The 13,530-nt window shown below is 37.6% G+C and overlaps 1 protein-coding gene across 1 annotated transcript in view; it reads left to right on the forward strand.

Annotated features, from left to right (window-relative positions):
* Positions 1-7,593: 7,593 nt before the first annotated feature.
* Positions 7,594-13,530, forward strand: part of PIDD1 (p53-induced death domain protein 1) — a 77,095-nt gene continuing 71,158 nt past the window's right edge. Inside the window, exons 1-2 of the mRNA XM_053720212.1 lie at positions 7,594-7,800; positions 12,429-12,752. Coding sequence (XP_053576187.1) covers positions 12,494-12,752 — 259 coding nt within the window. The 5' untranslated portion in view covers positions 7,594-7,800; positions 12,429-12,493. The remainder of the gene's footprint in view (positions 7,801-12,428; positions 12,753-13,530) is intronic.

The following is a 13,530-nucleotide window of genomic DNA, read 5'->3' on the forward strand; positions in this document are numbered from 1 at the left end:
TCACCATAGATCTCAATAAACATGGCAAAAATAAAGCATTTTTGTTAAACGTTTTTTGTTTTATTATTAATTTAAAAATATCGTTAAGCGTTTTTGAACAATTCAAAATGGCTGCCAAACCACATGACCTATCAACTTCTCTTGAACAAATCTGAATGTTAGTCATAAGATAACTCTGTAAACAAAATTTCAAGTCTGTGCCATAAGCGGTTTCGGAGAAGAAGATTTTTGTAGTTTTTTAAAAACGCGCATACGAAACAAAATGGCCGCCAAGCTATGCATTGTATGGCTTTCAAATTGCACATACTAATGCTCACTATAGACCTCTACAATTTGCAGAAGTTTTATGAAAATTTGCAAATGTTTTTTTTTACGAAGGCGACTGCGCAGTGCGAATTTTTACTGCAATATTGCCTTTAGGGGTCATGATTATGTGTACTCATGTGTCTGCTACACTGTAATATAGTTAAATAGTGTAAACATAATGCATAAAGTGCAAATTTACGCAATTAAACAGCGATAAAAAGGCGAATGGCTCATAACAGCCATGTTGATTATGGAAAATTCGCAGTTTGAACAAACTTGGTAGAGGACCTTGCAAGAAGCACATGTGCAAAATTGCGCTTCATTGCACTTAGCGGTTGCAGAGAAGAAGATGTTTAAAGATTTTCGCACAATTCAAAATGGCAGCTAGGTCATGTGACTAAATCACTTCTCTTGAACAAACTTTATTCTAGGTCAGTACAGCAGTACACACAGCAAGTTTTACAGCTGTAACATAAGCGGTTCTGGAGAAGAAGATTTTCAAGCGGTTGTCGAAATTTGTAGCAAAAAGCAATATGGCTGCTAGATCACATGACCTATGAGATTTATTTTGCATAGGATTATGCACAGCATAGATCTTTAGCATAGTGCCAAGTTTCATGAGTTTTAGAGTTATGCTGTTGTTTTTATAAGCATTTGAATAAGTGGCGGAATAATAATAATAATAATAATAATAATAATAAAAAAAATAATAATAATAATAATCTTGACAATAACAATAGGTTGTCCTGCAACTTCGTTGCATGGCCACCTAATAATTAAATCACAGCATAAATTCAGGCTTTTCATATCGGCTTTGTGTGAGACAGTCCCGCTTCTCTTATGCCCAGGCACACGGCCCAAGTCCCTTCTTGCAAGCTCCAAAGTCCTAGGGACCTATATCAGATAAGCGGAGGGCTTGTACTCCCAGAATAACCAACAACAGTAAGAAAGAAAACAGTACCTGATATATCTTCCACAGCTTCCCGCTGCACAGGTTGAACTTTTGTTAGTGTGTTGCCCTGAAAAGCCACTCTCTCTTACCCAGGTCTCAGGGCTGTTGCGAAGATACGTGACTCTGGCAAATTTCTAGGAGGAGTATATCCGAAGCCCTTAGCCAGTTGATATTCTGCAGTAGCGGGGGTATTACTCACTTTTCTTGCGGCACCACCACCTATTAGCAGCTAATCCAGACTCCATCTGCCGGTATTCATCACAGACTTTCTGAAAAGCAGGGACCTTGTATTCCACCGAGCTATGCTTAATCCGCCTCCAGGTGCGGGAGCTCTTTTAGAAGCAATGACTTTGCTAGCTCGGGAGGAGTTGCCGCTTATCTTATGGGTTTGCATGGCACTTACCAGCCCAGATCCGTGTTGAGCTGCTTTCCGAGGCCCCAGCCCACTTAGGTAGCGCCGTAGGCAACAGCTGGTCTGTCCAACCAATCGAAGCCTCTCAGCCACTTGCGGGTTCCAAACCCCAAGTCACTCGGTAGTTCCGTTGACAAAATCAGAGATAGACAAGCTCTACTTGAATATAACCGTCCCCGATACACCTCACAACAATCAATTGACCAGGTAAGGATTTAATCTTTCCAGGGTGAATTCAGAGGTCTGAGAGAGTTACCCCTCCCCCTGATAGCTTTGCCTCTCACCAAGTCTGCCAGCCTACGATGCTTATGTGCTCATCGGGGTAATTTGAGTCGAACTCCGATGCTGCTAGGTCCAAAGTAATTACCGTTAGTGAGCGATGGGAATATAGGCTTGCTTCTGACTGCGATGATTTCGCTAGGTGTCAGTCTTACCAGACATCCATCTTCACCTTAACGCATACTCTTAGCACAGCGTGTTTTTTAGCAGGAGCGAAACAGCTTGTAAAGGTGCTCTTAGCGACAGAGCTGTTGTGCCTTTTGCGGACTTCCTCTCCGTGATCCGAGGATCATCAGCCGGTCCTAGTTCGTTCTCCTGGGACAAGGCTTACTATGGACGGCTGGTGAATCGTATCAATCCTTTTTACATAGGAAAACAGAGCTGTTGGTAGCCACCTGCATGCTACCTGCTTGCTCCACCCCCAGCCGGAAGTCAGTCTGGAGGATAAATTAACAAGTTAATTATCACTGGTGGCTAGGTCAAAATGTAACCCTCTGTGTGTACAGGTAAAGTTAGCATATATCGAGTGGTAAATACCGTCTCTATGTATGCAGGTAAAGTGAGCATATATGAAATAGTATACTTATACGAATATTATATATTTGTAGTGCCATTGGCCTTTTTTTCCTTCCTTTCACAAAAATTTATTGATGTTAGTTGGAAAGAGTGCTCCTGGAATCTACTAGATCTAGCGGTCTTTTTCAACAGCATTGAGGTGGGAAAAAAAAAGTGGTTGGGAAGAGAAAAAATTGGTATATAGATTAAGAAAAAGCGAGATGAAGAGAGAGAAGGATAGTATGGTTAGAATTCAGAATCAGTATATGAAATCTCTGAGATTCTGGGAAATAGTAAATGAAAATGTATTGATCTTCTTTAAGTTACAAAAAGAGTATATATCTCTTACAATTCAAGTAGTAAGGAAAAGTAGTAAGGGGAAATATCTCCATTTCCGTCTTGGAGAGGGATAGTTCAAATTTCTATTAGGCTAGGAGACATGTAGTGTAGGGTAATGGGGAAGAAAAAGTGGATGGAGTTGTTGCTTGGAGAGGGAAGTTACATGAGTGTTTTTGCAATTAGTTGTTTGTAGTGGTGCAGAGAGGTGGGAGAGTATCAATTAAGGGGTCCCTCTCCGTGAGGATGCTAAACTGTCCTGCAATCATTGAGCTATAATATCAAAACACAGACAATACAGTTCTAAACTTTAACACTATAACATCCAACATAGTCATTTGAGTAAGTAAGTCCCAAGTAATAAATGAACAGTCCTTGTCTGTCTTCACCACAGGTGCAATTTATTATTGTAGAGTAATTGAATATACCTGCAAAGAAGAGTTATTAGTGATTATACTATGGAAATAACATTATAACTTATTTTAACCGTAGTATTCTATATAGTTTAACAGTGAAGATAACATTCATTATCCTTTGTTGGGGTCAGAGAGACGAAGAAAAAGGATACTGAGCAGTGCTGTGTTTCTCCCTTTGTGTAGGGAATGTGTCCATTATATCTGAAAAGCACATATGTATCATTTTTCTGAGAGGATCTGAGAGGTCTCTGTAGAAGGAGTTAAGGTCATTTCCAGGTCTATATATAGCCGTTATGTTATTGTGGGAAGTTATCAAAGACACTGGAAATCCCCACCTGTATTGGACCTTGTTTTTCTTGAGGATGGCAGTGATGTGCGCTATTTATTTCCTCTTTTGAAGTATTGCCGGGGAAAGATCCATGAATAGCAGTATTTCCTCTCCGGCGTGGAGTTCTTCTTTATCTTTGTATCTCAAGAATTTTACAATAATGTCCCTAGGTGGGAGTTTCGGGGGGGAGGCTTTGGTCTTATGGCTCTGTGGGCCCTTTCTATTGGAATGTCCTCTGCCAATGGGCTTTCTTTTATCACTTTAAATAAAGCTTGCAGGTATCCCTCTATTGCAGGTGGAAACACTGTCTCCGAGACCCCTCTTATTCTCAAATTGTTGCGCCTACATCTGTTTTCTAAATCCTCTAACTTTTCAGCGAGGATATTAATCTTGTATTCTTGTTCTTGAGTGTTAGACAAGTTTGATTGGAGATCTTTTTTGATAGTGTCCTGTCCTACTATTAGCAATTTCATTCTTTGATCTAATACTCCTATGTCCTTACGGAGATCTCCAAATGCATTTCTCATTTCTTGCATAACCTCCCTGATGTCATCCTTTGATGATAGGTGTAAAATGTCATTTTTAGTGACAAACTGTCAGGGTTTTTTCTCTGTTTTGTTTGCCATGTGCTGCTGGCAGCCATTTTACTCACCTCTCTTCCTGACTATGGTGCATTGTGGGGGATGCTTCTCATTTCCTGCACTTCCTTTTATGGCCAGACTGGTATGCATCATCCGTGTGAGCAGGGCTGGCTCAAGACATTGTGCTGCCTGGGTCCCAGATCAAAATGCCGCCCCCCCGACCACACGCCACCCCCCCACGCCACGCCCCCCCACACTTCTACCTATCTAACTTCATCCATAGCATTACAGGTGGCATTTCAGAGAGAGAGGTGGCATTACAGAGAGAGAGGTGGCATCACAGAGAGAGGTGGCATTTCACAAACAGTGTGTGCCAGTGAGACATTGAGACAATAAGAGACAGACTATTATGTGTGATAACCTGAATTTGAACAGAGAATACACATGTATTAGAGTGGTGGCATCACAGAAAGAGCTGCATAACAACGAGATAGGTGGCAACTGAAATCTGTACTTCCTCCTGCAAGAACCATACCATCTATTCTAAATCTTATGTTGTTTAAAATTTCGACTATAACTCATTATTTATTAACAACCAAACTGTGTTGCATATGTAAGCACATTTTATTGACAGTATCGTTAAAGTAATTTTCAATAAAGCATTTGAAAAAAATAGAATAAAATAAATAAATAAAAAAATAATGAATATGGGCTTAAAGTGCAGTCTCTCAGCTTTAATTTGAGGGTATTCACCTCCAAATTGGGGAAAGGATTTAGGAATTACAGCTCTTTAATATGTAGTACCCTCTTTATCAAGGGACCAAAAGTAATTGTACAATTGACTCAAAAACTGTTTTATGGACTGGTGTGGGCTATTCCTTTGTTATTTCATCATCAATTAAGCAGGTAAAAGGTCTAGAGTTGATTCCAGGTGTGGCATTCGAATTTGGAAGCTGTTGCTGTGAACCCACAACAAGCGTACAAAGGAGCTCTCAATGCAAGTGAAACTGGCTATCTTTATGCTGCTGCTGCTGCAAAAAAAAAAAAGAAATCCATCAGAGAGATAGCAGGAACATTAGGAATGGCCAAATCAACAGCTTGGTACATTCCGAGAAAAAAAAATAACGCATTGGTGAGCTCTGCAACACAAAAAGGCCTGGACGTCCACGGAAGAACAACAGTGGTGGATGATCGTAGGATCCTTTCCATGGTAAAGAAAAACCCATTTACAACATTCAGCCAAGTGAAGATCACTCTCCAGGAGGTAGACATTTAATTATCCATTTATTACCATAAGAAGAAGACTTCACGAGAGCAAATACAGAGGGTTTACCACAAGGTACACACCATTTATAAGCCTCAAGAATAAAAAGACCAGATTAAACTTTGCCAACCTGAACCAGAATGATGGGAAGAAAAAAGTATTGAGAAGGCTTGGAACCACTCATGATCCAAAGCATACCACATCATCTATAAAACACAGTGGAGGTAGTGTGATGGCATGGGCATGCATGGCTTCCAATGGTACTGGGTCACTAGTGTTTATTAATGATGCCACAGAAGACAGAAGCACCCTGATTAATTTTAAGGTGTAAAGGTATATATTGTCTGCTCAGATTCAGCCAAATTCATCAAATTTGATTGGACAGTGCTTCACTTTACAGATGGACAATGACACAAAACACTGCAAAAGCAACCCAGGAGTTTTTTAAGGCAAAGAAGTGTAATATTCTGCAATGGCCGAGTCAATCACCTGATCTCAACCTGATTGAGCATGCATTTCCCTCGCTAAAGACAAAACTTAAGGCAGAAATACCCACAAACAAACAACTACTAAAGACAGCTGCAGTAAAGGTCTGGCAAAACATCTAAAATGAGGTGATGTCCATTCATTCCATACTTCAAGCAGTCATTGGATTCTCGATAAAGTATCAAAAATTAACAATTTATTTATGATTGTGTTAATTTGTCCAATTACCATTGAGCCCCTGAAATAAGGGGACTGTGTAGGAAAATGGTTGCAATTCATAAACGTTTCATACAATATGTTTGTTCAACCCCTTGAATTAAAGATAAAAGTCTGCACATCAATTGCATCTCTGTTGTTTCATTTCAAATCCATGGTGGTGGCGTACAGAGCCAGAATTATGAAAATTGTGTCACTGTCCAATTATTTACAGACTTACTGTAACTGTACTTTCCTGATTCCCTTGTGGATGTAAAAATTTAGATGAGAGTGTATATGCCCTCAAAAGTTAATTTCGATCTATCTATCTGTCTGTTTATCTATCTATCTATCTATCTATCCACAAACACTATATGTATATATACACAGTATATATATATATATATATATATATATATATATATATATACAAATATATATGAATATACATATAAATGATACACATATGAATAAATACTTGGAAAAAGGCTGATTTATAGAATCATTACACTATTATTTAAATGGACAGTAAAGTGAAAATTAAATTTGATTTAAATGCAATTGAAACTGATTCAGATAGAGCATGCAATTTTAAGCAACTTTCCAATTTACTTCTGTTATCAATTTTGCTTAGTTCTCTTGGTATCATTTGTTAAAGAGTAATCCTAGGTGACTTCAGGAGCGTGCACATGTCTTTAGCCACCTGGCAGCAGTGTTTTCAACATTGTTTATTGCAATGTTATACATAGTCATACACACTGCTACCATATACTGCTATAGACACGTACACACTCCTAAGCTCCTATCAGATTTAGTCTTCAACAAAGAATAACAAGAAGAAAAAAAAAAGCAAATTTGATAATAGAAGTAGAAGTAGAAGTAAATTGGAAAGTTGTTTAAAATTACATTCTCTGTTGGAATCATGAAAGTTTGATTTTGACTTTACTGTCCCTTTAAAGGGACACTAAACCCAAAATTTTTCTTTCATGATTCAGATAGAGAATACAATTTCAACAACATTCCAATTTACTTCTATTATATATTGTGCTTCATTTTTTAGATATCCTTTGTTGAAGGAATAGCAATGCACATGGGTGAGCCAATCACACGAGGCATCTATGTGCAGCAACCAATCAGCAGCTACTGAGCCTATCTAGATATGCTTTTCAGCAAAGCATATCAAGAAAATAAAGCAAATTAGATAATAGAAGTAAATTAGAAAGTTCTTTAAAATTGCATGCTCTTTTTAAACAATGAAAGAAAAAAATTGGGTTTCATGTCCCTTTAAGTACTTATTTTTAAGCTATTTTTTTGCCTCATTAATTCTCTTTTTCCCGCTCTGTTTTTCATTTTTTGTGGACAAAAAGCCGTCTGGGACAGACAAAAGCTGAAGTAGAGAAGGGGGAGGAAAGCCCTTTAACTGCTAGACTGTCTCTTTAAAGCAAGTCCTGCCCTCTCCTCGTCACTGCAGGCACATGAACAAGCAGGAAGAAGTTTCAAAACTCAGTACAACCCTGAACCAAACAAAATATATTCTTTTCATTTATAAGGTTGCTTTAATCTCAATGATCATAATAAACAAGATGCATTTATAAGGTTGCTTTTATTGTATAGATGCTGAAATCGGCAGACATTTCAGGACAAAGGATTGACTGATCACTGACTGCAGACCTTCTCTGTGTCCTTATTAGTAAGTATTACTGGGCAGCCTGTGTTTTGTATCAAGCAAATGTTTTAAAATACTTACAGTTAAATAATGAAAGATTAGAGCACTGTATCAATGGTCAAAATGGAAATAACATTCCATGGCTGTTTTAAATATGCAGTCATCAAACATGAAACTGTCAACAGACTGATTTAGCTTTACTTTCACATTTTTTTTTTACTGTACTGTAAATAAGTATACAGACTAAACTGTAACCAAGTACATTGTTACATCCAAAACAGGGCATTCTACAATGTATTCATGTTTTATTTATTTATTTATTTATTTTCTAAAACAAAACAACAAGAAGAAAAAAGTTTAATTTTTTTATATACATTGTAGATATTTTTGGTGTTTAATGTTTAACTATATATCTGCTCACCTCATTTATTTTACACCAGAAAGCACATTATTTCTGTGTGTGTTGTATTAACTACGTGGCATAATTATCTGGCACTTTTATTGTATAAAGATCAGCGATTAAACATTTTTGCAGCCTGTGGATTTTTACATACTTTTTGGATTTAATATCATTAGTGTACTATTTAATTGATCTGTTTTGATGAGTGTTGTGGGTCTATTTATAATGAATTCTAGTGATGTTACTGGCTGTATTCTCAACCGCTTAACGACAGATTACGTACAGGGTAAAATATTTGCATCCCTGTTTTGTTATGGTAAAGTAGTCTTACTGTAGATTATGTTTTATGTTGCTATGGTTGTAAAATGCTTTTCCGGAAATGTAACCTCTTAACTGTGGATGACACATGGTTGTCACCATCCACTTAATGGGGCTGATTTATCATTGTGCGGGCGGACATCGATAAATGCCGACAGCATACGCTGTCGGCATTTATCATTGCACAAGCATTTCTCATGAAATGCTTGTGCAATGCCGCCCCCTGCACATTCGCGGCCAATCAACCTCTAGCAGGGGGTGTCAATCACCCTCAGAGGTGGCGGACGAATTAAGGAGCAGCGGTCTTAAGACTGCTGCTTTTTAACTTCAGTTTCAGGAGAAACTTAAACTACGGGGGGTAGATTGCAGCATCCGCTGCTTGATAAATCTACCCCAATGTATTAACGGAGGATCTGATCCCCCGCCCCCAGCAGTTACAGACCCATACATGTTGATTGAGGGTTGGATGTGATGATGTTACCATCCAGAAACCATGAAGTGGTACAGGGAGCTGGATGGGGGGGGGAAGTATTCAAACAGTTCTTTAATCCATAGAAACCCCCAAGACCCTCTGTTAGAAAGGCAATAAAAAAAAAATATTGAAAAAAAAAATACACACTTTTTAAAATTAAGGGGTCTCTAGGCACTTATAAAAGCCCATCAAAAATGCATAGGAACCCTCAAGATCTTATGATTAAAAGCCTAAAGGCCCCTTTTTAATATAAAGCCCCATATTTAGGTTTTAGTAGCTAGGTGATCACAGTGGTAATAGTGATCAGCTGGCATGAATAAATGTACATTTATTTGAGAATAGAGTTTAGAATAAAACATCACACACACACTGGGTTAGATTACAAGTGGTGTGCTTTTGTTAGCATGAGTCACTATAAGCAATATAGCAACAAGACTAACTTGTGCGCATATTGTTGAAAGCAAACGCAAACTAAATTAGCGAGCAGCGTGTTTTTGCGCGACTGAAGACCTAGTATAAAGATTTAAAAAAAACGTTACCAAATACAACATAAATACATTGAAATAAAATGTTACACTTATATATACACTATGTGATCACAATGAACCATAAATATTTAAAAAAAATGTTTTATAAGGATTAAAAGGTATATAGTATATGACAAGGTATTGGAATGGGAAGGACTATAATATCTATCTATTTATCTATCTGGTATAAATATGTATATGTGTGTATATATATATATATATATATATATATATATGTCTATATACAGTATCTCACAAAAGTGAGTACACCTCTCACATTTTTTTAAATATTTTATTATATCTTTTCATGTGACAACTCTGAAGAAATGACACTTTGCTACAATGTAAAGTAGTGAGTGTACAGCCTGTATAACATTGTAAATTTGCTGTTCCCTCAAAATAATTCAACTCACAGCCATTAATGTCTAAACTGTTGGCAACAAAAGTGAGTACACCCCTAGGTGGAAATGTCCAAATTGGGCCCAATTAGCAATTTTCCCTCCCCGGTGTCATGTGACTCATTAGTGTTACAAGGTCTCAGGTGTGAATGGGGAGTAGGCGTGTTAAAATTGATGTTATCGCTCTCGCACTCTCTTATACTGGTCACTGGAAGTTCAACATGGCACCTCATGGCAAATAACTCTCTGAGGATCTGAATAAAAGAATTGTTGCTCTACATAAAGATGGCCTAGGCTATAAGAAGATTGCCAAGACCCTGAAACTGAGCTGCAGCACGGTGGGCAAGACCATACAGGGGTTTCACAGGACAGGTTCCACTCAGAACAGGCCTCGCCATGGTCGACCAAAGAAGTTGAGTGCATGTGCTCAGCGTCATATCCAGAGGTTGTCTTTGGGAAATAGACATATGATTGCTGCTAGCATTGCTGCAGAGGTTAAAGGGGTGGGGGGTCAGCCTGTCAGTGCTCAGACCATACACCACACACTGCATAAAATTGGTATGCATGGCTGTCGTGGCCAAGAAGGAAGCCTCTTCTAAAGATGATGCACAAGAAAGCCCGCAAACAGTTTGCTGAAGACAAGCAGACTAAGGACATGGATTACTGGAACCATGTCTTGTGGTCCGATGAGACCAAGATAAACGTATTTGGTTCAGATGGTGTCAAACATGGGTGGCGGCAACCAGGTGAGGAGTACAAAGACAAGTGTGTCTTTCCTACAGTCAAGCATGGTGGTGGGAGTGTCATGGTCTGGGCCTGCATGAGTGCTGCGGGAGCTACAGTTCATTGAGGGAACCATGAATGCCAACATGTACTGTGACATACTGAAGCAGAGCATGATCCCCTCCAACATGGCAGTATTCCAACATGATAACGACCCCAAACACACCTCCAAGACGACCACTGCTTGCTAAAGAAGCTGAGGTTAAAGGTGATAGACTGGCCAAGCATGTCTCCATACCTAAACCCTATTGAGCACCTGTGGGGCATCCTCAAATGGAAGGTGGGGGAGTGCAAGGTCTCTAACATCCACCAGCTCTGTGATGTTGTCATGGAGGAGTGGAAGAGGACTCACGTGGCAACTTGTGAATCTCTGGTGAACTCAATGCCCAAGAGGGTTAAGGCAGTTCTGGAAAATAATGGTGGCCACACAAAATATTGACACTTTGGGCCCAATTTGGATATTTCCACTTAGAGGTGTACTCACTTTTGTTGCCAATGGTTTAGACATTAATGGCTGTGTGTTGAGTTATTTTGAGGGGGCAACAAATTTACACTGTTATACGGGCTGTATACTCACTACTTTACATTGTAGCAAAGTGTAATTTCTTCAGTGTTGTCACATGAAAATTTATAATAAAATATTTACAAAATTGTGAGAGGTGTACTCACTTTTGCGAGATACTGTATATATATATATACATGTGTATTTATATATTTATATATGTATTTATGTATATACATACATGTATACACATATAAACACATATAAACACATGCTCGTTGGACGGGGGAGGTTGGGGGACCACTACACTACAAAAAATGTTAAAAAAATAAAAATATATGTTTTATAAGTACTGTCAGACAGCTGCCAGTACTAAAGATGTCTGCAAGTTGTGGGAGGGTTAGAGAGCTACACTGCAGAAAAAAAATATATAAAAAAAAATAATAATAATTTATAACAACCTAAACTGCATTCTGGCAAACTGTCTGCCAGTATCTAAGATGGTGGTGAGGGAGGGGAGAAAGTTGTTTGGAATAGATCAGGTAGGGATCAGCGGTGAGAGATGTCAGGTGGAAGGGTAATCTAAACACGAAAGCTACTTGATTAACCCCTTCCCTGCCGGGAATAAAATAAATGTGGTGCACAGCTGCAATTAATGGCATTCTAATTACCAAAAAGCAATGGCAAAGCCATATATGTCTCCTATTGCTGACCAAAGGGGACACAGAGAAGCATTTACAATCAATTTACGGTATGTAAATAATTTCAATGAGAAACTCAAAGTTTGTGAAAAAGTGAACAATTTTTTTTTTTTATATGAATGCTTTTGGGGGTAAAATGGTAGAATGAAATATGCCAAAATGGGTCTAGATCAATACCTTGGGTTGTCTATTTTTGAAAAATATATATAGTTTTGACGGGTAAATAAAAAAACAAGGTTCTATTTCTGTTTAAATGGAGTAATAGAAAACATGCTAAAAATTATCCAGTATTTTGGGCAAGTTCTACGCTGAAATTCCCGGTAGCAAAGGGGTTAAGCAGAAATAATTATAAGCTACTTTGACTAAATTTGTATAACATACAGTTTTCAAGTTTAATGCAATACCACAGTTAAAATTACTGGATTTAGTGTCTTAAAATGTTTGTGATCCATCCATACAGGACAATCATTGTTTTTATGCATTTATTTTCCTCATGAATTTGTTCTCTTAGTGTGAGATTATCATGCTTTCTCTGTTATGCCCCAATATAGCTGGCATCTCTTCTGTGCTGGGCGAGCTGTGACATGTCTGTGTCTTCGTGCTCAGACAATGCAATATGGAGCCTCTTTTGGATCCCCCATGGGAGGGAACCAATACCAAGGAAACAGCATCCTCAGAACTATATCTTGCGGGTAAGAAGCTCAACCTGTATGTCTATCCGGATGGATGTAAACGGTTCCTCCAGCTGACAGATGAGCAAAGCCCCCAACTTCTGCAGGTGGAATTAATCCGATTATGTAGCAATGACATACTGATTACTCAGGCGGTGTCTACTCTACCCATCTTCCGTGGGCTTCAGTACCTGCTTCTGAGAGGTGAGAATAATCTAAACAGGCTCTTATAATGTTGTGTAAATTATACAGAAGACATTAAATTAAGGAAAGTGTGAAATGTATTATTAATTAGAGAGTTTGGGTTATCGACTCCAAATAAAAGTATGTTTTCTTTTTTTTCTAAAAAAACCTTATTTTTATTAAGTTTTAAGGAATAGAATTAATTTACACTAAACTATTTATTGGTTTCTGAAGTATTCTAGTTTGTTACACCGCATCATTCATAATGATTTTAGGATGCAAATATTAGTTTATTTTTTTCCCAAATCTGTAAAATACAACCCTATTTCAAAAGCGTGTGATTTTTTTTTTTTAAATCATGTGATTAGTAAGGTATTTAAGTGAGTACATAATAATTAAAAACAGAAATGTCTTTATTGAATCTTATATTTATAGTGGCATTATTTTTTATGATATTATTCTATCTTGGGGATTTGCTCAGTGGTTGAGATGTATGACAGGACTATGGATGGACGACTGAAGTTTTTTTTGTATCGTTTGTTACTGTTTTAAATATAAGGATTGGAAATGTATAATATATTTTTTAATTCAATTTGTAATTGATCGTTTTGAATGTTATAGGTAAATTATATCTATATAATTATATTAGAAAAATTATCTAGCCTTGTCTAAACTGTTCACCTTGTTATACTTACCTGTGGTTGTACATTTTATTTTTGGATTTCTATTTTTTATTTCTTTTTTTTTATTATTATTTTTGATATACTATTTATTTTCCAATATAATAGCACCATAAAGT

The sequence above is a fragment of the Bombina bombina genome, chromosome 7 (assembly GCF_027579735.1).
Source record: "Bombina bombina isolate aBomBom1 chromosome 7, aBomBom1.pri, whole genome shotgun sequence".
NCBI classification, from domain to species: Eukaryota; Metazoa; Chordata; class Amphibia; order Anura; family Bombinatoridae; genus Bombina; species Bombina bombina.